This window comes from Filicampus tigris, chromosome 16 (genome assembly GCF_054856515.1).
Source record: "Filicampus tigris isolate MCC_2025a chromosome 16, RoL_Ftig_1.0, whole genome shotgun sequence".
NCBI lineage: Eukaryota > Metazoa > Chordata > Actinopteri > Syngnathiformes > Syngnathidae > Filicampus > Filicampus tigris.
In genome coordinates, this window is record NC_141232.1 from 5,291,361 (window position 1) to 5,319,218 (window position 27,858).

Here is a 27,858-nt window from a genome sequence, read left to right on the forward strand (position 1 = left end):
TTTATTTAATCAGATAGCTTTAATCCTGTTTAGAGCAGATTTGTTAGAATAAAGATAAAATGCAAGATAAAAAAAAAATAGGAAGTCCCAAACTATTGCATAATAAAACTATAATTCTGTTTGATCTTCCTTCTTCTGTAAATACATACAGCAAAACCGAAATAAATACATTTAGAATCAAACCTGACAGGACATTATTGCTACAATTATAGTTAGTTTAAATTCGTTTTATAAACATAAGATACAGTTTCTGTTTATTTTCGTTTTCATTTTACTTCATTAACGAAAATGTTTTTTTACAATTTTAGTTTTTTTGTTAGTTCATTAACTATAAGAACCTTGCTATAAATGGTGATTCTTGGAACTTTGTTTAAGATCCACTTCCATGTGCGGGATAAATAGGCTCACCCAAAACTCTCATGTGGACAAATGGTACAGAAAATGGATGGATCAGAATTTTGCAGGAAAAACACAAGACTTGTGATGGTACACATTTTTATGTACTTCTTGACTTCATCATTAGAAACACATAAAGAGACTCCCGTATACAATATTATAGAACTAGGTACGGCTGTTAATTTGAGTGACTTCACCGAATAAAAACCAACAATTATTTTTTAAACAAGTACTGTAGTGAATGTGGCCATGATTTGGTCTGGACTGGTCAGCGGTACACTGTGTATTTTTGTGAATGTCATGGTAAAATAACATTTATGAGATGTCCAAGCTATGAAAACAAGCAGTCTTGCTTGTCCAGGTCACACAAAATCATGACAATCTGTGTCAAATTCATAGATGAGAGCTGCAAGAATATTGCTGAGTCACTCTTGTCACATATGATATGATGCAATGTAAGGATACAATAAATACACCAAACATTAAAAAGTCCAGCAGCATGAAAAATCGGTGAATCACCAAATAATCCTTAATTACATTGCATGTACATGCTGTCAAAGTTCAGTGGGAAAAGTATCATGAAAATTCACATTGGCCTACTTAACTCAACGTTGTCTTATGACACATGACCACCAATTTTGGTCTAAATGTATTTTTAAAAAAATATCTTCAGTTCTCTGACTCCATAGAGATTTGTTTCAGCCGCCGCTGCTCTTTTCGTGCGCGCATTCTCTCCTTGAAGTCCTCCAACTCTTTCCTCTGCAAGTGAACATAAAACAATTAGTCGAGTCGTGTAAGAACTGAGGATGTTCTGAAGCCAAAGAGCAACAAAAAAATAACAATTTCAAAAAATGGAGAGAAAAAAGTTCATTATTGCTCGTATCAAACGTACAAATTTCACAATGTTGATGGTCATAACATCCTAATACAAATACTAGTCAGAATACTGAAAACATTCCCAGATTGCATTATTCTACCTATAATTTTTTAGATTTCTACAAAAAAATCCACAATGTTCATCCACATATTGCAAGTCACTACCTCGAGCCTAGCTGTAATAAATTCTACCTATAAAATTAACCAATAATAATAGTTTTGGTAAATGACTAAACGTATGAATGAGATGTAACTTACATGAATTCCCTCGTCAGCGGGGAAGATCTCCCTCTGAGTTCCACAAAAGATTTAATCATGGAAAGGAGAAATCGGAATTAGTTTTACAACACGGGAAACTACATTGAGTAACCTACTGTTTACACTACAGGTCGGGTTACAAACCTTCCTCTTTACGATGTATTCCTCAAAATATTCTGCTTGATTCGAGATCCAGAACATGGAAACGGGGAAGGATAAGTACAACATCATCTGTTCCACGGCAACAACAACAACAACAACAAACAAGCATGTCATTAGCCTTGTCTACGACTAGAACCAACAGCGAAATTGTTAGTCGTTACAGTAAGGCTTTAATCTAAACTAAACAAAAAAACAGCTTAACTTACTCTGAACATCTCTATTTTTACGCCCATTTTGACATGAAATTTCACCCCAGGAATGCTGAAGTGTTATCTTAATTTGAGCTGCAGCCAAAGACCTTCACACTGTTTACCACTACAGTCAGGCGAGCTCCACACGGAAGTCAAGCAAGCTAACCGCCCCAACGGCTATTAATACTATGCATTACGGTAACACATCGCCAAGGAGCCCAGCACGTTGGCAGCGTGCTACCGTAATGCAGTGTGAACAATCGTTGGTGCTTTGACTATTTCCGGGGTATTCCGAAAGACCAATCACGAGAAGGGCGATGCGTATACGTACACGTTATGGGACCGTAAAAAAAATAAAAACACGATTTTAGCTTTACATTTATGCGTCCCTACATTCCTATTTAAGACTGATTTTTTATTATGCTTTGCTTGTGTATCTATAAATGTATAATTTATTTTTATATTGCTAACAGAGCGCTTTTACCATTACAACTTGTAGTGCCCACTAAGGGTCGCTGCAAACCAGATGTTTGACGTAATGCCTGTTTCTTGTCGTAAACGTGAATGAATGGTTCTATCAATTTAAAAAAAAATTATTTAATTTGTGTACATGTGTTTTAGTTCAATACTGATCACTATTCCTCTCCGGGTTTTATTTTACCCAAGGAGACGTCAGAATGGCACAGGAACGTTAAATTCTAACTAGCATTGCATTGTTATCACGTATTCCAGCGAATATGTGAAATTTAAAAAACAGAAAAGCTCATGTTGTGACCATATATATGATGAACAATTAATTACAGCAATTATACCGTTTTTCTGCATGTTAGCTGCATGTTTGACTAATCTCGGATTTATGTATTTGTTCATTATTATTTACACATAACTTATTCCACATGAACATTGCAAATAACTACAGCCCCAAACTACCCTTAATAAGTTTATCAAAATATTTGTCCTTGTTTTCGTTTCACTTGCACGTCAAACGTGACCCTGTTCAACTTGCAGTCGACCTCATTACGTCCCGACGAAAAGACGTACGCGTGACGTCATCGACAAGGAGAGGTGTTCATGATCCTCGGAGAGAAAGAGCCCGCGCGCCCTGGCAACCTGATAAACCCAGGTAATCGCCATTGTTTCAACCTCGAATTCTCTCGCTTGTGTCGTGTCCGTCAACTGTGCCAGTGAGCAGTGTGGAACACGGCGACGGTGGCGCAAAAAGGCTTAAACTTGGACGCAGACGAGGGGGGGACGTTGATAGCCGGCGCCCGTTGCGAGCGTTGACTTGCACGGCGGGCCTGCTCCGGCTGGCTAGGCTATCTTATTAGCCGAACGCTAGCTGGCACTTGTCTACAAAAAGACACAATAACCGTAGTTGACTTGTGTGTCCGTCCGACACCCCTTACACTTATTAAACACCGTTAGCCCCCATTGTATCGCCCGTACCCCACCAAACGCCGTTGCGAACGCGGCGACTAGGACTACTTGGCTCGTCGTCTGTCTTGTGTTGTGGGAGACGGTGACGCCGTCACGGTGATGATGGCGCACACTCACACTGAGGCTATTTGCTCAGAACAGAGCCAGTGAGGCAAATGACGGCAGTCGGGGGGTCTCAATGTCATCTGTGCAACGGTCAGGATTGTGGATAGTCGCGCCTTTGTGCGGCGTAAGCAAGACTGGTTTCACTTTGTGTTGTTCGGACGTCCGTTACGAAACTGCTTCTAATCCATGCCCCATGGCCTAACGTTAGGGTTCAGGCTGCCCGACGATGCCAACTACTTAGGCGTTGCCAATTGATTTAACCACTTCTGGTCATGACTCCTACACTTGATGTGTGTGGCTTATGACGGAGCATAATGGACGACACCAGTCGCTTTTGAGTCTACTCGTGTATGTGTGCAAGCAGCTCTACGGTGCCCAGGCCCGTTACATGGCAGACTGTCCGTGCTCTATTCTTAGAAAGGGATTCTGTTTTATTCGCACGTACTGTACTTTGTCACGGTCGACCGTTGGTGTAATACTACGACACGCTAAAATTGCAATGTGGTGGTCCAGGCAGGTTCATAAATATTCGGACGGACACAATGATAATTTTGGTTCAAAACAACACCACAATGGACTTGAAATGAAACGAACAAGATATTCTTCAACTGAATACACTCGGATTCAATTTGAGAATATTAAAGTTGTAAGAATTATATATACTGTATAGTGAAATATTTCGGACAGCGTTTAGCCGCCTATGTTCAGCCAAATGTTTCAGTGCAGATGGACAATGACCTGAAGCACACTGCCAAAGCAGCCAAAGAGTTTTTCAAGGCAAAGAAGTTAAATGTTATGCAGTGGCCATGCGAGTCAACTGAATCCGATTGATCATGCATTTCACTTCCTGAAGATAAAACGGAAGGGAAAATGCCCAAAGAACAAGCACTGAAGACAGTTGCAGTAGTTTCCTGGCAGAGCATCACCATGGATGAAATCCAGAATCTGGTGATTTCTATTTGTTCCAGACTCCGTGCTTTAATTGACTGTAAAGAAATTGCAAACAACTATTAAAAATGGAACGTTTGATTTGCTGCTGTTATATCGTATAAAAGTGGGAGGCACATATAGGAACTGTTTTAATTCCTACACCGACAAACGCTCACCTGTTTGTATGTCAATGCCCTAAAAGCCGAGGTCTGTATTTAAAGCGCATCTTGTTCGTTTCATTTCAAAACCATCGTGGTGGTGTTTTGAGCCAAGATGAGAATTGTGTCCATGTGGTGTTATGTATGAACCTAACTGTATGTAGAGTTGGGGTTAAACCGATTAGTCGACTTGTCAACGAGTCGACTTTACTGCCCTGCGTTTAAAGCTTGGCGTCGACTAATCGCTCATCACGTGTTTTTGTCTCGTCTTCCAATTGGTGAATTTACAGAGGAGTTTGGCCTCACCCGTCTACTGCCGTCACTGGACTAATAACTTAATTAAAAGTTCTAAAATTGTCCATAGATGTGTATGTGAGTGTTACTTATTATTTGTCCATACCAGTCCAGGTGTCCAGCTGTGATAGACTCCAGCTCACCTGTGACCCTAATGAGGACAACCACTATAGAAGATTGATGGATGGACGGAGGAACGTTGGCACCTTGTGACATGGTTCAGTAGAAGAGCATGCCATTTGCATTGTTCACACGCGGCAAGCATTAATTGAGGGAAACAACATAAGTTTTAAGGGAGAAGGAAATGGATTTTCATGGTGTCAAACAAGGAATTAAATGCCTGAAAATGACATCTTATTAATGCTTGGCTTAATTTTTTTAGTCTGATTAACTCCCTGGAACAAGACCCTAAGATTGTCAAACAGCATTTGTGAGCGGGTGGGACTGTCAACGGATGCCTCCGGCTTCAAATATTTCATGTGCTTAAGAACGTACTTTTCTTAGCCTAATGTTTTTTTTCCTCCCCACCTCTCTGTTATGATGCTGTTTTTGGTTCTGCTCTCCAGTTGCCATGGAAACATTTTTGGCCTAGTTATGAGTGACCTCTAGATGAAACGGACCGTTCGGTCTGGGAACAAATGAGCCGGCCAACCAAATCCCTTATAGCCTTTATGTGAGTGTGTATTAGGACTTCACGATATTGGATAATTATGCGATGTGGGTGTTGAATATTGCGATGTCAGTGTTGTTGCATATTTCCAATGTACCTAAAGAAATGACCGTTTTATTCTTTAAAGGGGAAGTCAAGGCAACATTTCTATTTACAATGTGTTCTATGCATCCCCACTAGTCTAAACACAGTATTCTGATTAATATTGTGTTTGTGGATTATGAATTAAGTCGACTGAAAATGACATCACGGTGCCTAAGGGTTTAGCGTATGAACGTCGCATGACCAAAGCCAAAAAGCGGGTGAGCCGTGATTGATTGTTACTGTACTTATGATATTACTACTATGTTAACGTAGGTTAGTGAGAGACTTCATCGCGTTCCAACTTGCGGACGTCGCCATGGTTGTCGTTGTGAGTCGTAAACCGAGGACCATGCCTTGTACTCAACTCAATTTTATTTATGGAGCGCTAAAACCAACCACACCAGAAACAAAGTGCCGATCATAGATCCAAATCTTCGTGACGACACGGTCTAGAAGTGTTAATTAGTTTTAATGACGACTTCACTACTGCGTTAGTATTGGTTAGTGATAACTAACTGCGGCGCGTACCAACTTTGGGTGAGGACTTCACCGTGATGATAAGATGCTGATGGTGATGTCACCCAAACTACCGCACCTGTAATCCCAACGGACCAGCTTCCACAAGTCATACCTCATAGTTCCTAATAGAAATGCGTCAATAGCCAGTACAGCTGTGATGAGGCGAGTAGCTGCTGGACAAACTACATCACAGTTGACTGAGATTTGGTGTGTAGAACAACGTTCCAATTTTCTCTTTTGTAAAGAAAGAGTCCCCTTGGGTTTGACTTCCTCACTACTCCTATGATTAATGGAGGCGCTCTCACACATCCTGGCTCATTCTCATCTCCGGCACTGTTTCTCATCCGTCTCTTACCCAACCTCCCCCCCAGTCGGTTCACATGAAACCCCTTCTCCTCTTCTGTCATTTCTTGCAAATACAATTCGACCCCGCCCTCCCTTCCTGTTAAATAGCCGGCAGTTTCGGGCTTTGCATAGCTATAGCCATGTCGTCCCTGGGAGTAGTGCGAGTGGCATGTGGAGCATCAAGTAAACATTCTTGGCGTCTAGCCTCTTGGTAGGACGAGGTAATGCTTGCTAATGATAATGTTTCATTGGGAATCGGACACATTGTGGATTGCAGTCACTAACCTCGCAATAGTAGACAATGTGGCTGGAGATGACGATTCCAAACGCGATCGAAATAGTGTACTTCAATTGAAAGGGACATTGGTTTGTGTTCTGTGCACACTGTATCTGCAAGGAATCTTGGTCTTTTGAGTACAGGAAGCACTTGTATGCACAGAGCTTAACTTGAATACGTTGATTTGTCCGCGGCATTTCAACCGTCTGTCTCTACGACAAAAATGACACCGCATATATAAATGTGTTCATATGTAAGTCGCGCGTCTGGCGTGCAACCCGCCAAAATTACACAAGCAGAGGTAAACAATCATGGCGAAAAAGTCAGATGCAGCACAGAACCACATTTTTGGAGCAGGGAGGAAACCAACTCCTTTATTCCTGTGTTGAGTCACATGAATAGAATTTGTTTTATTGACGGTAGAAAGTAAGAAGCGGAAATGACATCTATTTGCGCCACGACGTGATCAGCGCATCGCCTGTTTACATCGGGATAATCCGACTGATTATAATTACCGTCTATACTGGATACCGAATGTCTCAGAAGCCGGAATTTTGACCGTAACCTGAATATTGTCTGCATGTAAACGTAGTCACTTATGTGAACCACTATACGTCATTCGCTCAAACATGTAAGCAAATGTCAAGCGATGTAGGGCATGATGCCCACAGACGTTCCACACCCAGTGTTGTTTGTGTGTCTTGTTGCACAACAAACAAGATATTGCGTTCCAGAAAGAGCTATTACTCTGCTGCCAATTCGTAGCATTGGGCTATGCAATGCAGTCTGGGAATCACAAAATAATTTTTTTTTTTTTCATTCGCGGGGAATAGGGACCTTGCTGGGTCGCAAATAGTGACAATCTGTGTCTAATTGATCCCTGTTGAAATGCATATGTGGGAAAAATATTTTATGCATTATATATATATTTCTAATTAATTTTCTGATTAATCTGTAATCAGGTTTTTTTTTTGTTTTTGTTTTTTTTTTTTGCCAAGTATCAGCACTGGCCTCAAAAAATCTATATTGGTTGGGCCCTAATATTTTGCCAACCTTTGCATTTCTTGTCTGCACTCCAGTGTGGGCAAAGTATGCACAAACACAACCATTTTCCTCAATTGCTGCTCTCGTTGTCTTTTTCACACGAAATTAGTTCCACACTGGTGTCCTTTGCGGCTCCCTCCATGTCCTGATCCTAATTGTGGTTGTTTGAATACCTGACTTGTCACGAACACACATGTGTGAAAATAGGCGGTTGGCCTCAACTTTGATGATATTTCCTTCCACATTGCTTCATGTGGCCGAAGTGCGGGTATGGGTATCCTTTAAGTGGTTTGGGAAGCCAAGAATCACCCAAAGAAACGGCTGAGTGGGGGTGGAGCATGATGAAGCGGACAGCGGCAAAGACAGGAAGGGGTGGGGTGTTGAAGGTGTGGGAGTAGGGGAGAGAGAGAGAGGGGAGCGAGCGAGCGAGCAAGAACCTCAAGCTATTGATGGGGAAACAGGGGAGGGGTGGAATGAACACGCACGTATGGCAGCCAGAGGAAGGGAGGGGTGTGTGCGTGTGGGCTGAGGCTCTGGTGAATGAGGAAGCAGCAGAGCCATTTTTCCTGTTGAGAAACTGCACGCTGGTGTCCCTGCGCTAGGGAGGCCGAGTGTGAGCGAGCGAAGGGAATAAAAGTCCTCCTCCTGGGAGTCCCCTGCGGGGTCCTCGCAAGGCCGGCCTTGCGCGCCTCCCGCTCGCTGCTGCTTTTCATTTAAGTTGGGGAGGCCCTGAAGAGGACACAATGGAGCGGCGAGCCTTTGGCAACTGGGCCGTTGTACTACTGAGAGGGGGATGGGGTAGAGAGAAGACCGGTTCACACAGCTAACACAGCCCGCCGGCTGCTGCTGCTGGCCTCCGTGGCCTCTCCTCCGCTCCCGAACCAGCTCTTCCCGTCTCCCGGGCTATTTTTTTCCTGGAACAGACAACCCCTCCGCCACCCCACCCGCCCAAAACTCCACTCGGACTACGCAATGGGTTTACTCATCATGTTTTGTGGGATTTTAGGATATTCACCAGAGCCTCGGCTTTAAATCTGTGTTCTGGATGACAGAAAAGGAAAGAACAACTTTGCAAAATTAACCCTTCTTTTGGGGATTGTGGCTTGTTTTCTGTGCCGTGGAATTATATGAATGGATTACAAGATGCATGCCAAATCCAACGATTTGCTGGATTTCCAAAAACTGGATGCCCTTCTGGAAAAGATTGCACATTCGGTCTCTGTGAAAAGGTAATTTTGTTGAAACTTTTCCTAAGAACTTTTTTTTTTTTTTTTGAGTATTTTTTTCTTTTACAAATGAAACGTACGTAATAATCAATCAGTTCCACGCCGTGCACGTTGTTATGCTGATGACAAGGCAACAATCGGTACAGCCGGGAGTCTTGGCTCTCGGGAATGTCATGTGGTGAGCACTATCGCTTATATCGACACGGCGCGACGCTTTTCCCCTTAGTTGTTTGTTGCAGTCTCATGTTGAGGACAGTATTGTTATCCACATTTTTTGCCAGAAGCCATGAACCAACCTCCTGGTGAGAGAGGGGGTGTGGGGGAAGGGGGACTACGGAGGAAGAAGGGGGTTGTGTGTGATTCATGGAAGTTTGGCTTGCATATCGCAGCCAGCTGGAGGTTAAGTGTGAAAGAGTCTTCGCTTTCTTTTGGAGTCTATCTTGAGTAATGGTTAGCCTATTTGAGTCACATAATGCACTGACTCATGCAGACGCACGACGATAATCAACGCTTATAACCATGGCAGGAACTCTTTACTTTGGACGGTTTTGGATTATTGGACACGGTCCAGTTCTGGTCTTGCACTCTGAACCGTTTTGATCTTTTGGAAAAGCTTCTTGATCTTTGTCTTATGGCAGCTGTTTCTTGAGGAAACTTCTTTTGTGGCGCAAAGAGGTGGCTTTCATCTGCATACAAAAACATGAAGCTGTCAGGCGGAGAAGCAGCTGTAGTTCCTGGGTGGGAGCAAATGTTGCATTCCTAAAAAAGGAAAGATACTGGCACAAATCTGATGGTACAAATCCCTCCACATGCAAATGGTGTTTACACTGACATTGCTTACTATTTGCGGTCTGTAGTCAAGAGAGACGGTCAGCAGTGCCAATTGCATCGTTGCAACACCTCTTTATCAACGTTCCAGTGATTAATCACACCCCATGGCTAATCCAATCCCCGTAATGACCTCACCTGTATTCCCCTCATTGACCTAGTTAAGGAATGATTGAGAGCCCCCATTTGTTTTCATTCAAACATCGGCCTCTTTCCCACGGAGATGTTGCAAAATTGCCGCCTCGGAGCCATAAAGAGCTCAACTTTATTTCTGGAGTACTTTCACAACAACCGCAGCTGCTAACAAAGTGCCGTCCATAAAATGTAAAAGACGATAATTGAAATAAGAAAAATACAATCAAAAGTAACGACATAATTTCTTTTCTGATTTAAATATAGATTTCTTCGAGCAGGGGCGGGTGCGCCTAGCTCGGGTGCTATAAATTATTGAACCATTTACTTTTAGGCTTAACGTTATTCTGATACTTAAGAGGGAGGCTGCTGTCTGACATCTTTACCTGAGCTTGACCCGACGCCTCATACATGAATGATTCATCGTGACTTTCATGGGAGATGCCGGCGACATCTTGCTGTGAAACACAAGAGCACATTTCCTGGTGTGAGATGTCCGCACGCACGCACACCCCCCCCCCCCCCCACCCTCAGGAACTAAAGCCCCTTCCGCTCTTTTCAGCATTCCACAGCAGTCTGCAGTGATGTATGTTCAGGTCAAAGGTCAACTGGTCTTCCAGAGCTTAGGGGCATTGTAGGACATGCAAGCAGCAGGAAGCGGACTTTTTGATTGCCACTCACTTTAGTGCTCGCGCACACTTGATTAGTCTCACATGCCAACACTGTTCCTGCGCCAGCCCGGCAGGTCACTGAAACTGTAATTTATACTCGGACATAATATTGGCGAGAGGGTGCAACGGGGCGTCGAATCTACGGTACGGTCCGTGCCTAAATTGCATTCAGCGGTGAAACGGAAATCAATACACACCGGTTCTTTAAATGAAGCTGGTGCTGCTTCATATTTTTCACTCTCTAAATTGCTGGTGCTGGATTTTTCACCTCCTGCACAAAGTCAGGTCCAGCTCACCTGAGTGACGATAAGCGCCATAGAAAAATGGATTGATGGATATTTTTTTTAATTTTTTTAAAGTAATTTACTGAGTGGATGGATGCACAACAGTGATTGGATATTACCTCACGGGCGATGGTTGGTCTTCAGCCATTCCCGCACCAATGTTTTCATATAAATTTGATGTCTTTCTAACTTGTTTTTTTCCCCCTTAAATAATATTTTCCAGTTAGAAATATCTCAGGAATGTTTGACTTCAATTCAACACTTGGACTCCCTCTGAGTGTGACGCCTTGGCCAAAAGCTACTCGTCCGTAGGCCAAGATTTTGGGGTTTCTTGACATAATGAGTAAGCAAAGCAAAGCCTCAGTGCATCCATGTGTGAAAAGGCGACTTTACTGCCTGGTGGTAGTTTGTCAGTTTGTCTTAGTAATCACTGTTTACAGTCTATTTTGTTTAAATTACATCGGGTGTTAAGTGCCAATAAAAAGCCAACATTTCCTGTTTGGATTCCCTCCGTGTATACGTGGGTTTTCGCGGCAAGCTAACAGGCTTGAGAGCAGATTAAAACCGTGGATCGGCCAATGTCCGTTTTTCTCACGAGTCATCATTTAAAGTGTGTCAATGTAAAATACTTACAAATGAAATATATGAGCAACCCCCGCCTTTATTTGTGAATGTGCTTGCAGTCCCACGTGTACAAACGCGAATAGACACCGCTGCGATTTCAAGTTGAAACCATCCCGAATACTCAAAACATGGTGGAACGGGAGCATTTTGTCTGAGTGACTCATTCCCACAGTGGCGCAGATGCACTCTGCTCGCTGCCACGGGTATTCCCGCCACTAGGAGCTGCCGACCTGTTCAGATCGGCTGCTGGCCGATTACGCTGGCACACTGCCGGTGTCTTTTTTTTTTTTTTTCGAAACGTGTGTTATCGCTTATATCTTGCGCGAGGAACAAAAATAAGCCCGTCGCAGACTTGATGAGTGGAACCCGACCTTAGTATTGACTTGCGGCAGACACCAACAATACTATCCGATACATTCGTATAAATAGACCGACAGAAGTGTGCCAGCGTGGAAAGTATTGTGAGCCATTTTCCGAGTTGAGCTTGTCTGGATCTGTGCCTGCAACGGATGCTGGTAACCCTGCAGGAGGTGTAAGTTCATGCCTGCACATTTATTACAGATGAATGCATTCCGCGAGTTTGTTTACACTTTTCATTGTGAAAGAGCGAGCAAGGGCACTTGTCGCTGATGTTAATGAGCGCTTGAGCACCGTCTGGCAATGTTTACTCCTACGATAAGAGTTTGGCACGCCGAGTAACTGGTCTCAGGATAAACTGTTGTGGCTGCAGTTTTTTTTTTGTTTTTTTGTTTGTTTCTTTGTTACTTTGCCCTTGCTCGAGTCTTCCTAAAATGTCCTTGCTGCGCCAAAGTCAGCGTTATCATTATGGGCCCGTTTTCTGGAAATCAACGTGTATCTCGAGACACCACCCTAACATGTTGTCCACCATCGTGAGAGGTTTACTGTCCCAAAGGAAACTTCAAGCACATTTCAAAGACTCCTAGAGAACTCACTGAGGGGCAACTGGATTTGTAATCTAGTGCGGCGCGGAGCGTTGCTCACCTCGCCCTTTGCCCTCTGCCCTCTGCCCTACAGATGTTGTTTGAATACTCGCACCGCATTTGTTTAATCACCGTATCCTCACCAGGGTACATTGGATTCAGTTATTTGTTCACTACTTACATAAGGTATGAAAGCTCACTTTTGATGAATTCATAACATTTTCCCCCGTGATAAGGGATATCACAGAGATGGAGCCACTTTGCTCTTGATAGCCCAACTCCTTCGGTTTACTCCGACGTAAATACCATGGCCCGTATAACGTATATATCACTGGCCGTACAGAAACAAGTGACAAACACATTTACATAATGTTACGTTTGACCCGCAGTGACCTTTCTCCTTGTGTCGAAACGCACGCGAGCTCTGCGTTGCTCAACTGGCGCCTGGCGTCAGCCATCTTTCGCCCTGTTTAATGAGTTTTGATTTACCGCAGGTATGTTGTTTAGTCAGTCTTTCATCTGTGTATGACGCAGTGCAAGTGACCTTTCTTCTGCTTATACCGATATCCGCTCGGTGACTGTCACTTGAGCCATGTGTATGAAACATTAATCCAAGCTGAACAGGTCCGGTGAGTCCCTCTTTTTTTTTTTTGTTGTCTGTGGTCGTGCATTATTGACATTATCCACGGAAAGTCCTAACACAATGTCTTTCTTTTCAGGACAACAATTTCGGAAACATTTATCTCTTAAAATATGTTAAAATCCCCAAAGTCACTTTTGACCCAGTACCTGTTCCGACGTGCGGTCGCCATGACGTGCTGGGATCACGTGTGACCTCAAGTTAAGTCAGATTCTCCGCTGTGTGCTTGAATGCCCCGAGGAGGCCTAAAGCGGTGGTCATGTGTTTGCGCAAACTCGCTCCCTTGTTCCCATTAAGTGACTCATCGAGAATGGCATCGCTAACAGACAATACAGCCAATGTTTTAAAGTTTTAAGCCTTTTTTCTGGAGCTGGGTTCCGCTATAGTCTCGTTGCCATATTGTTGTATGCATTTGTCACTCTACACTTTGGCGTTGTTTAATTGGTTTTGCTGATGAGCAAAGACGTCCAAGTCAGTCAAGACAGGCTCTTATAGTCGAGGCTCTTCGCTCCACAACGGGTTGCTAAATTAGCATGTAGCCTTTGAATTGAATGGGATATAAACACAATGATTTTTGTGTCATTTTACTAGACAAGTACCAGTTTATCATTGCGGGCCATTGCTACTGTCCACTGATAGTGTTTTCCTTCTTAAACATTTTCAATATATTTACAGTAAATTCTACATTTCTGGTACTAGATCAGGCCACGGTTGTTTTTACCATTAATTGGGATTGGTGCTGGTCCAGTCTGTCATATAAGTATCGAACTCTTCTTACAGAGCATGCGGTGTGTAGTTTGGCAGATAGCAAATAACTGCATCAACAACACACTCACAAAAAAAAAAAGACATGTTGGTGCACGTGTGTAAAAACAGGAAAAATAGGCAATGTGACGCGAATATAATTGATGTATTTACTATTTCAAAATATATTGTAATTTTACTCCATACGGCATGTTTGCTGGATGAATTATTTTACTTTGAACTTCTGTTAAGCTTGCTGTGGGGTGTTCCCCAAGGATTGCTAAATAATGACTGTAAACACGCACACTGTATTATGCATCACAAATCCATAATCATGGTCTCCTATGCCAGTGCACACAGTTTGAAAAACATACAAATATGAGTGTTATTTCAACTAATACTAAAATATTAATATTAAAATACTATTTTATTAGCTAAAATAATACTAATATTCATATATGAATATTAATATATTAATATGAGTTAAAATAATACTAATAATGATATATTAATTAATTACTATATAAGTGTCATTTTTTACTTGTCCTTATGTTTATGTTAATACTAATATTTTAATATTTGTTAAAACAGTGTTTTTCAAACTGTGGTGTGCCGCGAGATATTGTCAGGTGTGCCGTGGGAGATGATCTCATTTGTGCGCCTGTGCGGTCTAGTGCCTGGCAGCGTAATCATGTCTTTTTGGTGTGCCGCGGGATTTTTTTTCAATGAAATAAATGTGTCCTTGACTCCAAAAAGTTCGAAAAACACTGTGCTATGCTACAGTAAAAAAGAAAAAAAGAACAGCAGGGAGCGACTATCTTGTATGCTTTACTTTATAAAGTGAAAAGGCTTAATTACATTTGTTGCCGCCTGTGTCAATGGCGACCTCAAGTGAAATGCTGCTAAGTGTCGAAAATGAACATCTGGCCTCTTTTCTCCACCCCCAGAGAGTCCAGCGAGGAGTGCAATGGGATCAGTGGTGCTCTGTCAGTGGAGTCTGTGCCGGGGCCAAGATTGAACTGGTGCACTGCCAACACCGCTCCCCCTGCCCTCGCTCCAGCCCCTGCACCGGGGCCCGAGCCCATGCCCAACCCTGCCAGAATGGGGGACGGCCTGGACGCAGCGCAGATGTCGGGCAGCAGCAGCAGCAGCGGCAGCGGCAGCGGCAGCCAGGGGCAGCCCCAGACAGTTGGCAACCCCGCGCCCCCGGAATACATCAACCTCGACAGGCCCAAGCGCCAGACCAATCAGCTGCAGTACCTGCTCAAGGTGGTGGTCAAGTCCCTGTGGAAGCACCAGTTTGCCTGGCCCTTCCATTCACCGGTGGATTCTATCAAACTCAATCTGCCCGTAAGTCATGTCCTCTTTTTTTCTGAAATGCCCGAAGATGACATCGAATGCTGCCAAAGCCCTGTCTAAATAGGAAAGTAGTACAATAATTGGTGTCAAGGACGTATGTCGAAGTGAGTGAAGTATTGAGACAAGCTTGTGTTGTGAGTGGAAGGTAGAGAGTCTTCACCAATGCGCGTGCACATGTGCACGTTTCCAGTTTATTTTGGGAAAAAATATACCGTAATCATCTGTAAGACGTTACTTTTTAAGGTGAATGTAAGGCCAGTGTCGCGACAACAACCTACAGCCTAGAGGGGGATCATTGCAACACTCATTTACCTTACTCCAGTTGGAAAATGTTTCAACTTTAACCGACTTAGTCATCACTTCAGCCATACTTTTTTTTTTTTGATGAATTTTCTGCAGCGATGATGTCATAAGGCACGGATGTGTCATTTGCTTCTGCTTATCCTGGTGACATAATTGACAGAGGATCACCCACTGTAAAGTTTGTCTCCTTAGATATCTGAACAGTTTGCTTATAATGATGCGTTTTGCAGGACTACTACACAATAATTAAAAACCCGATGGACATGGGAACAATCAAGAAAAGGCTTGAAAACAGCTACTACTGGAATGCCCAAGAATGTATCCAAGACTTCAACAAGATGTTTACCAACTGCTACATGTACAATAAGGTACTGCAGCGGCGCTCTCGATAATCACGTGAAGAAAGCGTTCGGTACAAGTACAGAAGCTGACGAGACTTCGTATCGCTCCGTATTTGTCTGTCGCCGCAGCCTTCAGATGACATAGTCTTAATGGCTAAGGCGCTGGAGAAGGCCTTCCTCCAAAAGGTCGCCGACATGCCTCAGGAAGAAATTGAGATTGCGGTCATGACAGGGAAGGGCCGGGGCCGAGGTCGGAGAGACGCCGGTAATGTGCTTTTGAAGTCCATTTTCCTAATCACGTGCCGTCACGTCGCCGTTCCTGAGCCTGTCCATTCCTCTCTCCGTCATCCAGGTCTCAACTTGAAACCAGGGGCTATCATCGACCCTTCGTCTACAACTCCTCAAACGCGAGGTCTGTCAAACCTGACGGCAGCGCCGCAGACCCGAGGACCGGCGCAGGGCCCGCCTTCACTACCTCCTCAGCCTTTAATGCAGGCCCTCCCGTCCCACGTTCCCCCGACGTTATCAGGCCACGCGGCACAGCTTGGAGCGCCCTACTCTTTGGGCCAATTGGATTGCACTCTTCAAGTTCCCATGATGACCTCCGTGCCTCCCCCTGTTCAGACCTCCCTTCCCCCAGCATCCATCCAGAGCACTGCCCCCATGCTGCAAAACGCCATCACCATGACCAAAGTGAGTATGCGATTGACGCGGGGGCACTCATTGACTCCGTTTAGCGGCTTAATCTCGCCGACATCAATAGGTCTTGCGACAGAGAGGTGGAAATAAGCAAAATAAATAAGAGCAGAGGTTAGGCGCACGAGAGGTCTGCACAAGGCTTTCGACAAATAAATATCGTGGCTGTCCTGTGGAAAACACTTCTCTCCAATTTTGGAAACTTTTTTTAAAATTTTCACATGAATGCGATGTCTGTAACGCGGAAACACCATTCGTGTAAAAATAAGAAATTAAAAAAAAATATGTAGAGATAAGTGTTTTTCACATGACAGCGACGATATACTAGACAGACAGATCTGGACTCATAATTTACGAAAGATGTGCATGTTACACAGTAAAATACAAAACGGAAAATATTTTCACACATCCCATGTGTTGCAGATCAGACGTCACCGTGGAGAGGTTCTCGCGTACGCTCACATTCCAGAAAGATTTTGAAAAATAATCTAATAGCAATTTTTTTTTATCCTCGATATTATCGATATTACTATTATTTAATATGACCTTTTTTTTTCTAGGTCCTCTTCCCGTTATATTGTATGATATTTTTTATTTTATTTTATTTTATATATCGCCGTCCGTATGGACAGCAAGAAGTGGGCGAACGCTGTATGGTGGTAATTTATTCTCTGTCCTCCTTTGTTGTGTTTCCAGCAACAAAAGAGCCAGAAAAGAAAAGCAGACACTACAACACCCACAGCTAACGACCAGCTCAGCGAGTCTTCCCCAGCCGAGTCCAAGTCGGGCAAGACTCTTCCCCGGCGGGAGAGCACCCGCCCTAGCAAAATGGTCAAAAAAGAGGCGCCGGACTCGCAGCATCAAGTAGCGATGGGCATGGGCATGAGCGGCCCCAGCAGTGGCCATAGTCCCGTCCCGCAAGATCAACTGGGATACTGTTTGGGTCTGGTCAGGGAAATGCTGTCCAAGAAACACACCATGTACGCTTGGCCCTTCTACAAACCCGTCGACGTGGCTGCGCTAGGGCTGCACGATTATCACGACATCATCAAACATCCCATGGACCTAAGCACCATTAAGGTGGGTTTAGTTTCTGACTGAGTGCTGCATATGACATTCAAAGTCTGTCATTCTATTCCCTTCATTTTTTTTTTTTTTTTTCAATGCACAGGCCAAGCTGGAGAACAGGCAATACCGGGATCCCCAGGAATTTGCTGCCGATGTGCGGTTAATGTTTTCCAACTGCTATAAATATAATCCGCCTGACCACGAGGTGGTGGCGATGGCACGCAAGCTGCAGGTAAAAAAAAAAAAAAAAAATCAGTTTCAATGTAATGATTATTTCAGCAGCTTTTTTGTGTGCGTCTAAATTATATTTTGTGTTACTTTCTTTTCATGTAGCTCTTTCTTTATAAGACCAATATTTATTTTTGATTACCCATTAGACCCATTTGACTGTCTGGCCTAACGGCACAGCTTTTAGGAAACCTGCAAACGGTTCTTAAAAGGGCTCCCGTTAGAAGTATCATCTGTTTTCAGAGCTTTTTGTTTTCTCGTCACTTGACAGGATGTGTTTGAGATGCGCTTTGCCAAGATGCCAGACGAGCCAGAGTCCAAGCCTCTCGCCTCCGTCCCAGCTCCGCCGCTCCACCACCCGGCCCCGGTGAAACCCCAGCCTCCGATGGCCCGCGTCGCCTCCTCCTCCGACAGCTCCAGCGACTCCTCCTCCGAGTCCGAGTCTTCGACCGACGACTCCGAGGAGGAGCGAGCTCAGCGGCTGGCCGAGCTCCAGGAACAGGTCGGTGTGAAATGAGGAAACCGTGGCTTTGTAAGAAGCGACATCGCAGGCTGACGATGTCGGTTCCTTGTGTGGGTGTAGCTGAAGGCTGTCCACGAGCAGCTGGCCGCCCTTTCCCAGCCTCAAGCCAGCAAACCAAAGAGAAAAGAGAAGGAAAAGAAGGAGAAGAAGAAAGACAAACACAAGAAGAAAGTGGCCATGCCCCGCCTGGTGGACGAGATCCAGGATGCCGCACCTGTTTCGCAGCTGTCTAAAAGGACCAAGAGCAGTACAAATAACAACAAAGAGCTTCCCAAGAAGAAGTCCAGGTGGGTTCATTTGGATTTGGCCTCACAGAGCGAAGGCTTACAAAAGCAGTTCGGAGGAGGAGGAGGAGGAAAGTACAATGGTGCCTTGACTTACAAGTTTAATTTGTTCTGCGTCCATGTTCCCAAGTCAAAAAAAAAAAAAAAAGAAACTCCTATGAATTAATACAAAAGCCATTAATCCTTTCCAACTCATTCACTGCCATTGACGAATTTATTTGTCTTTTCACAGTCCAGGTCTTTTCACAGTCCAGCCGTTCAATCCCAGGAAATTATTTATTTGTTTCAAATTTTTTCAAACGTTAGGGTAAAAAAAAAATAGGGTAAAAAAAAAAGGGTCTTGGCCACCAGGGGGTAGAGACATACATAATACACAAAGAACAGTGTCACTACTAAGTGACTCAATAAACCGCAGTCTTATTAGTTGTTTTTGCAGAGGATAAAGAATATATGCCTGTGCGTACTCAGCGTATTGCTATATTGTCTGTGTGCATATGTCGCTGTATTGTTTGTGTTCAGTTGCCCGCTGCAGGAAGGGTTCCAACGACTCCAACAGGAATGCTACTTTTGGTAGCTTGTCTATGGCGTTTATCATTGTGTGTAGCGTTGGCTAGCAGACTTTTCTCAGTTAAGTGGTTTGGTTAAATAATGTATAATTCCGTTTTCTGTTGACACTTAAACTGCGAATGTAATAAACAGATTGAAGCAAGCACTTTTGGGAGGAATTGCTCACCTTCTGCCCGCCGTATGTTGTGAAATTTTCTGCTACCATTTAGAGCCCATGAAAAGAATCGGAAAAGAATGCCTTGTATCTCAAAACGTCTAAGTCCAGGTACCACTATAAAAAAAATTTAAAAAAAGAATGCTATCGTGTGAGCTTTTTGTTTGGAAAAAAATGGAAGTAAGGTGGCCCCTGTCTGTCCCATTCTGTGGAAATTGTCTTCCTTGCTTTTATTGACTTCATTTGCCTCTGTGTCGTACGTGTAGTAAAAAAGAGGCGACGAAAAACAACCAGCCCCCCAACCTTCCGCCTGTTCTCGGCCTGGAAGACGACCTGGCGGGTTCGTCGGCTTCGTCGGAAAAGTGCAAGCCCATGACGTACGAAGAGAAGAGGCAACTGAGTCTGGACATCAATAAGCTTCCCGGCGACAAACTGGGCCGCGTGGTCCACATCATCCAGTCGAGAGAGCCCTCGCTCAAGAACTCCAACCCGGACGAGATTGAGATTGACTTCGAAACGCTCAAGCCTTCCACTCTGCGGGAGCTGGAGCGATACGTGTCCACGTGCCTTCGCAAGAAAAAGAAGGCTGGAGGTGAGTTTTTTTTGTTTTTTTTGTTGCTGTTTTCTTTGCTCCCGCGTCTCATCGCAGAGTGGTTTCCTGCTTTCGAGATTCACACGCAGTTGTTTTGCAGCTGAGAAGTCGACAGAGTCCGTGGTTTCCACCAAAAAGACTGGCTCTTCTTCAGACAGCAGCGGCTCCAGTTCCGAGAGCGAAAACGAGCCTCCGGGTAAGTCCTTTTTTTTTTTTTTTGGGGACGTTTGGCCAAATGTTCTGGTGTGTGTTCTGGTCCGCAAATCTTGAACACAATGTCCTCATTCTTCTTTCAGGGACGGTGAAACCGCAAAAGAAGAAGGCTCAATCTGCGAAGGAGGGGAAGAAGACGCATTCGCACGTGCAGGGTGGCCCCGCTCAGCCTGCGCTGCATCCGCAAGCGGCCGCTTTTCAGCCTCAGATGAAGCAGCATCAGGCCCCTCCTGTGGACTATATGCCGCCGCCCGTAACCGCTCTGGAGTCTTCCCAGATGCTGGAGAACAGTTTTGAGTCCTTGCCGTCGTTCGGCCAGCCCCTCATGCATCTTCCCCACCATACGGGAAACTCCTCGTCCCCCGCGCCGCCTCAGCTCAGCGCGAACACCGCTGGGCCGGTGTCCCCCGAGACGCACCCCTTCCTCAACCAACATCCAATCCTCCCCTCTCCGGGTAGGCGTTTTGTTCAAATCAGTTTTAAAAATGTAGAATATTTCAAATATGTGCAGCATTTTGCCTTTTCTTCAATTGGGAAAATAAAGGCACATCCAATCGGTTCTGTTACACTCTGCCGATAACTGAAATGAACTGCGTTTTAGTGTCAAACGATACTATGTGCTCGGGATGGGCGTGTACCGATACCAGATAGCGATATCGGGCCGAAACCGGCTCTGTTTCAAGGTACCGACTACCGACATTCTAATATTAGAAAGTAAAGGGCATGCGTAGCTGACACAACCTTTTTTTAAGTAAACTGTATCCATGTTAATCCTCTCCCAAAAAATCTATATTTATCGAGATTGGCTCGTATGAAATACATTACATTACAATATACAATGCATGTATAAAATAGTGATACATTTTCCAGCCCTATTTTCCAGCGTCATAGTCTTATGCTTAACAGTTAATATTCTTTTCTAGCATTAAAATTTGCTGTCATAAGTTTAATACAGATTTGATGCATCAAATGTACTAGTGGCATCAGTTACTTGGTATCGGCATCTGTAAGTACGAAAGAGTTCAGTACTCGTACCGGTATCAGTCTGAAAAAAGTGATATCGAACATCCCTACTCTATAATGAAACAATAAGAACCTATTCAAATGGATATAGACTTTAGACTAGCACACCTTTTCCTTTTTGCCTTCCTCTTTGAATTTTTGGTTGCATGTCCCAAAATCTGCTTTCTAGCTTTTGATTTTAATTTGATTGAATTTCCTCCAAGCCACGATTCGCACTATTGCTTGGCTGTGCTCTAAAATGTTTTACACCTCCGTTTAAAATTCAAGCTCCTGTAAATGGAGCCAAAGCTGTCTTAGTTGACTTGAAATGCCGGCCCAAAAATGTTTGGGAACACCTTTTACATACCTGCCCCATTTCTTGCCGTTTTAGCCTTGCACAGTTCCATGCCTCAGCAGCCGTCTCGACCGAGTCACAAGGCGGCGCCTCTCCATCCCAAACTTTCGCTTCACCAGCCAGCGCCTCCTCCTCCTCCTCCTCCTCCGCCGCCTCCTCCTCCGCCGCAGCAGCAGCAGCAGCCAACCTTACAGCAGCAGCCAACTTTGCAGCAACATCCGCCTCTGCAGCCCCAGTCGGCCCCCGCGCCGCATCAGCTGCCCCCGCAGATCCTCCACCCGCCTCAGCCCATGCACCAGCGGCCCCTGTCGCCGCCGACGCTCACGCCCCAGGGCTTGCTGTCTTCCCAGCCCCCCCAGATGCTGCTGGAGGACGACGAAGACTCGGCCTCGTCCGCGCCCCTCAACCAAGTGCAATTGTACCTGCAGCAGTTCCAACAGCACGCCCGTCAACCCCAGCAGTCCATGCAGTCGCTCCAGGCGCAGGCTCGCCAGCAGCACCACGCGGCGCAGGCGTCTCTGCTCCAGTCAGTGGCGGGCCAGCCTCAAATCCCCTCGCAAGCCGCGCCGCCCGCTGCCCAGCTTCCGCTTCAGGCGCAGGCGCCGGTAGCCCCGCCGCACCAAGCCCCGCCGCCGTCCCAGCAGATGTCCCTCCACCAGAGCCGCCACCTGCCGCAGGCGCAGGCGCAGCAGCAGCAGCAGCAGCAGCTGAGCTACCAGCAAGTTTCCACGCTCATCGGTCAGCCTCAGGGGCCTTCGCACAAAGTGGCCATGCCCGGCAGCAAAGCACAGCAGATCATCCAGCCCCCGGAGCAGCTCTCCCCCCGGCCGCCCAAGCCCGACCTTTTCGTCACGGGTGAGTGCGGAGGCGGCAAACGAGAGCGTGCGAACGCGCCGGCTCGCGATGTAAGTCGTTATATTATCTTGTTTGTGTGGACAGGTCACTTGAGGGATAACCCATCCCCTCTCATGATGCATTCCCCGCAACTTCCTCAGTACCCTCCCGTTTCTCACCAGTCTCCGCCTCACAATATGCAGCCCAAAAAGGTGAGCGTGGCTTGTGATCGTGACGCGTTCCTCATGTCGAAATGTTTTGAACATTCCTTTGGTAAAGGTTAAAGGTAGGGTCGAAGGCTTTCGGAAAAATAAGCTCATTGCGTTTTTTTTTCCCTCCCCTCAGTATTACGATTGCAATTTCATGTGCGATTATTTTTTTCAAGGTCCTTTACCAATGTGTTTTTTTTTTTTTTTTTTAACTAACAGGCAATGAATTCATCTGTATTACAATAAACAATATCTGATTTAGCGTACACAAAGATTTTGGTCTTAGAGGTTAGGCATACACACAAAAAAGGGAAAATGAACCATGAATTCATGTGAAATACAAAAAAAAAAAATGCTTTAATTTGAGTTGTTAACTTGCTAAACACTTTGACTTGCAGTCTTTCCATCGTTCACTACAACAACTTCACAAAATTCTACCGGTGGTGTAACAATAAGTCATGAATCAGATTACAACAATAATACAAAGGAATAATAATAATATGTGATACTGTGTGTGTGGGGGGGTGCCTAAAAAAAATCCACATTTCAGCCTACAAGAACACCACTTAAGAATTGTGCCATTTCATGAGCATAAACAAAAGAAGTTAATTCAGTTTAAGACCATTCTGACTGAATTTGCCGTCATTGGTTATTTGATCAATTTTATTTTAGCCACAGAAGCAAATTTTGCTATGCAAGCTGTGCCTCGTTAGGTTATTGCACTTTTTCATGAGTGTTAAAGAAAGTTGATTAAAGACAATTTCTTGCGGCAGGATGTGCCTTTATCATTGTTTCGTTTCAAGTTATATTGTTGACCAATATTTACATGTTCTTATTTCATATTTTGGTTACTCACCAGTCAGCCAGTACTTGTAGGGTTTTTTTCCCACCTCACTCTTACTCTAGTAAAATTTTGGTGGACTGCTTTTAAGTTTACTCGAGTCATCATCGAAAGTGAAAATACTCGTCCTTGAATACAACTTTTACCATGCCTGCTACTCTGCCCGTTTGTTTAAACTGGCGAGCCAAATGTTGACAACGGCCATTGTGCTTGTCATGCAGCAAAGAGTCCCCGTCAATCAAGGCGTGCTCAAAGAGGACAAACTGCCTCCCTCGCCAGTGATGAGAGGAGAGCCTTTCAACCCGGCCATGAGGCCCGAGCACCACAAGCATCCCGACAGCAAGCCCGCTCAGCCAGGCCTCGGCCAACAGAGTAAGACTTGTACACCCTCGCCCCCTCCTTTCCTTCAAAACCACGCCCATTTATTGAGTGAGGCCCTGCTCGTGTTGCTTTAGATGTGAAGTCCATGGACAGCTCTCGGCCTGTCATCCGCTCCTCTGAGCCTAGCGGACCGCCGCCCCCCCTTCAAGACAAGGAGAAGTTGAAGCAGGAGTCCAAGGCACCCACTGCACCCAAAAAGGTACAATAACCATGGTGTGAAAAGGAAAAAAAAAAAAAAAAAAAAAATGAAGACATTTTCAGTAGAACCTCGCCGACATGATGAAACGGTCTCATCAAAACGTTTGCCGTATTCTGCCAGGATGTGAAACTGAAGAACATGGGTTCGTGGGCCAGCCTGGCCCAGAAGTCCACGTCGACGCCGATGTCGGCCGTCAAGTCGTCGAGCGACAGCTTCGAGCAGTTCCGCCGGGCCGCCCGCGAGAAGGAGGAGCGGGAGAAGGCCCTGAAGGCGCAAGCCGAGCAGGCGGAAAAAGACCGCGTGCGGCGAGAGCAGGACAAACTGCGGCAAGTACCGAAGGACAAGCGTATTCTTTGGAAAACATGAGACGATTTGCGAGCGGATTGGGGATGGACAGTCTCCTCAATCCTCTAAAGACATCCAATAATTGGGCATTTGCTAGCTTTTAGCCAAAGGGGGATTACATTTTTTTTTTTTTTTTTTTTTTTCAAAGAATCCAAAAAGGGCCCCATTGTCATATGGCTACGTTTAAAAGATAACACAAAGATATGAGCACCCTCTAGTGGCCAATTCAACTACCAACTAAGTACTGTATTCACAGCATTCAAGGTTGCTTTTGCCCAAATTTGAGCCTGGAAATTAGTATTAGTATTTTTTAATTTGATGAGCCAGTAAATGTTAACGGATAAATATGGTTATCATCGACTACTATTTTTAATTTTCATAAAAATATGGAAAGGTATCAAGGCATCAGGTACTCATGAAGCATGCCGTAACCAGCCACCGATACTCAAGGCTTAAAGAAAAAAATTCAGCATTGAACACATTTTCTTTGCCAGTAGTTGGTGAAACACTGCGGCCGTTTGACACGTCAGTGAATCATTATTTTCGTCAGAAAGATGCAATTGATGGCAATTTTTACATTTTATGTATCTTAAGTACTGGTGATATCAGGACTTGGTATTGGTATCAGTGAGTAGTCAAGAGTGAGTACTTGTAAAGGTCTAGTTTAACGAAAATAAAACTTTGTATATTCCAACACCAAACTGTTCCACCATCTGCCCATTTGTCTAGCGAATGTCAGCTAGCTTAATGCTAACATACAACATGAAACACAATAGACGGGCTAATGGAGGTTAGCATGGATATTGCGGCAATCAGAAACTTTCAAGCAACGGCGACTTGAAGCAGCAAACAATGAAGAGTGATCATCGATCCAAATTTAAACATTTGTCTAAATTGTGACGGCGGCTCTTTCAGAGGTCGGGATGACGACGACGTCCTGGAGACGAGCAGGAGGGTGCACGAGGAGCCGCGCAGGCGTCTGGAGCAGCAGCAGCAGCAGCAGCAGCAGCAGCAGCAGCAGCAGCAGCAGCAGCAGCACATCCAAGTGCCCCCACAGCAGCCCGAGCCTCAGCCAGCTGTGATCCAAACGCCCCCGCCGCAGCAGCCGCCCTCGCAGCCCCCCACGCCGCCGCAGCCCGCCGCCGTACACAGCCCGCTCGACCAGCAGAGGGAGCTGGCGCGCCGACGAGAGCAGGAGAGGCGGCGGCGAGAAGCGGTGGGAAAACATTTTCTTTGGATTTTTCTTCCTTTTGGAAGTTATTTTTATGTTCAGCATTTGCATGTTGGACGTCTTTTCATTGACAACTTTATTCTTGCCCCATTACGACTTTTTACTCATAACTTTCCTTTTCTTTAAATGTTACAACCATTTTCTCATTATATTAGAGCTTATTCTTTTTATGACATTTCTCTCAAAATTTCACTTTACAATTACATTTTCTACTTTTTCGTGTGATATTACGACTTTATACTTGTAACATTGGAATTAATTTCCTTGTGATAAGGTTAGTTTATTGTTGTTGCTTAGCAACTTTTTGTCCCATGACTTTATTCTTGTAACATGACTACATTTGTGTCGTAGTTTTTGTATTTAAGTCTGGTATCTTGACTACTTTTTTCTCATATTCTGTATTCTCGTAACTTTATTTAATTTCCTCTCAATGGTCCGACTTTATTCAGCACTACTTTATTCAAGTAGCATTTCAAGCCTTACAAGAATATATTTAGAACTTAATTTAAGTAATTTGACTTTTCTTGTCGCTGTGACCTTAATACTCTTTAGTAGCATGTACATGGGCTGTAAGTAACAAAAAAATAATTGAACTTTTATTCCAACCACATTTTTAGTCACATAATCATATTGTGTTGTTTTTTTTTTTTTTTTTGACTCCTCAGATGGCAGCAACGATTGACATGAATTTCCAAAGTGACTTAATGGCTATCTTTGAGGAGAACATCTTCTGAGGACGAGGCGAAGAGGAGGCGGAGAAGTGGAAACTAACTGCAAAAAAAAAAAAAGGAAAAGAAAGAAGAAAAAAAAAAAAAAACTACACAAACACAAAAAGAGTGAAGAAGAAACTTTTTAAGCGGGACGACTAAGCAAACGCCACATCATCATCATCATCATCACCATCATCATCACCCTGTCGGCACTCTTTGCCTTTTTGTCTCCGCCATCTTGGTGGTGGGGGGGGGACTGGTGCAGGGGGGCAGGCGAGGGGTGCTGGACGTGGCGTAACGACAACAATAATTTGAACTCAAAGCTCTGATTATTTACTGACACAAGACTGGAGCACGCTTGTTTCTGGAACTGAAGTGGAGAACAAGACTTGCTCTCTTTTTTTTTTCTTTTTTTTTTTTTATGTTTGTTGTATGTGAACACGAGACATGTTCATTGGGGGAACTTGGGGGCGGGGGGCTTTCACACTGTACATCCTGATTATTTCTCAATAGAGAAGGTACACTTTGCCTTACACATCTCTCTTTAAGACCATGAGGTTCGGTGGCCTGCACACGCTTGTTGAAAAATGACATTTAATACAAACAACTACGACATGTAGGAGCAGTCATCCTCTTAGTATCTGCTGTAAAGAAGTATTTTCGTATACTACAATAACTCTTTTATTTAGGAGCTTTTATTTTGGATTTTCTTTACCGACACACTCCACACAAACGCATACACACGCACGCACACATCTCTATGCCAAACAACCTTTCATGCTCTGTCCTCATCGTGTCATAGTTAAAATTAAAAAAAAAAAAAAACAACAACAAATATATGCATTATCAGAGCTCCAACAAGTATTTAATTAATAGACAGTTGAAGTCATATTTTGAAATCCCTGGCAGGATGGAGAGGTTAATGTTGCGGAGTTTCAGTTATTATATTATTATTATTATTCCGATGATGATTTCACTACAGAACAAAAAAAGCTTGCACCGTTATCCTCGTACTCCATATCGGCAGTCACACTACTGGATTCAGTCTGACACATCCTCCATTTTACAGGTTGAAAATAAAAAATGAAAAAAAAAAAATTAATAGGAGTGCATTTTTAGTTCTTGTTCGTGGGCGTGACTTCTTTGAGTCGACGTCGTCTCTCCTGGCATTTGTTTTTCTCCAGTGCCTGTATTATTATTATTATTGTTATTATTATTATTGTATTGCAATTCTCCTTTTGGCTTAGGTTACACTCAGAGGGGGTGGGGCGAGAGTGTAAGAGCTGAACAGGGGGTGTCGGGTGAATGTCATTGTTTTTGTTTGTTTTTGAATGAGTTTGTGTATAAAAGAGGAAGACAAAAAAAAAAAGATGTTTTATATTTGACCCAACATTGGGAATTTTAAATGTGGTTTTAGCTGGACTTCCTCGTTTTAGTCTCAGCGTTGACACATTTGGTTTAGGATTCTGCTTGTGTGTGTTTGTGTACATTCGAATGACTGTGCGGTTGTGTGTGTTTATTTTATCATTATTTTTTTAAATATATTTGTGTTGTGTTGAAGAGAATAAACAGGAGAACTTTTTTTTT

The 27,858-nt window shown here is 44.1% G+C and overlaps 2 protein-coding genes across 4 annotated transcripts; one reads left to right on the forward strand and one right to left on the reverse strand.

Annotated features, from left to right (window-relative positions):
• Positions 1 to 478: 478 nt before the first annotated feature.
• pet100 (PET100 cytochrome c oxidase chaperone) lies at positions 479 to 3,032 on the reverse strand. 2 transcript variants are annotated; one of them, XM_086055344.1, is made up of 4 exons: positions 2,925 to 3,032; positions 1,675 to 1,761; positions 1,531 to 1,563; positions 479 to 1,155 (listed from the first exon to the last, which is right to left on the reverse strand). In XM_086055344.1, exons 1-4 carry the CDS (start codon positions 3,015 to 3,017, stop codon positions 1,066 to 1,068), a joined length of 303 nt encoding a protein of 100 aa, XP_085911470.1. In that variant the 5' UTR covers positions 3,018 to 3,032; the 3' UTR covers positions 479 to 1,065. The 2 variants fall into 2 exon arrangements, with proteins under 2 accessions (XP_085911470.1, XP_085911469.1); XM_086055343.1 differs by lacking the exon at positions 2,925 to 3,032 and adding an exon at positions 1,899 to 2,098.
• On the forward strand, positions 2,921 to 27,853 carry brd4 (bromodomain containing 4). Of its 2 annotated transcripts, none has more exons than XM_086055342.1 (19): positions 2,921 to 3,006; positions 14,784 to 15,186; positions 15,729 to 15,866; positions 15,969 to 16,104; positions 16,192 to 16,532; positions 17,232 to 17,615; positions 17,707 to 17,835; positions 18,103 to 18,333; positions 18,415 to 18,641; positions 19,626 to 19,951; positions 20,052 to 20,147; positions 20,248 to 20,619; positions 21,558 to 22,376; positions 22,461 to 22,567; positions 23,627 to 23,777; positions 23,861 to 23,985; positions 24,106 to 24,311; positions 25,246 to 25,546; positions 26,227 to 27,853. In XM_086055342.1, exons 2-19 carry the CDS (start codon positions 14,920 to 14,922, stop codon positions 26,293 to 26,295), a joined length of 4,425 nt encoding a protein of 1,474 aa, XP_085911468.1. In that variant the 5' UTR covers positions 2,921 to 3,006; positions 14,784 to 14,919; the 3' UTR covers positions 26,296 to 27,853. The 2 variants fall into 2 exon arrangements, with proteins under 2 accessions (XP_085911468.1, XP_085911467.1); XM_086055341.1 differs by lacking the exon at positions 2,921 to 3,006 and adding an exon at positions 8,275 to 8,975.
• Positions 27,854 to 27,858: the final 5 nt, after the last annotated feature.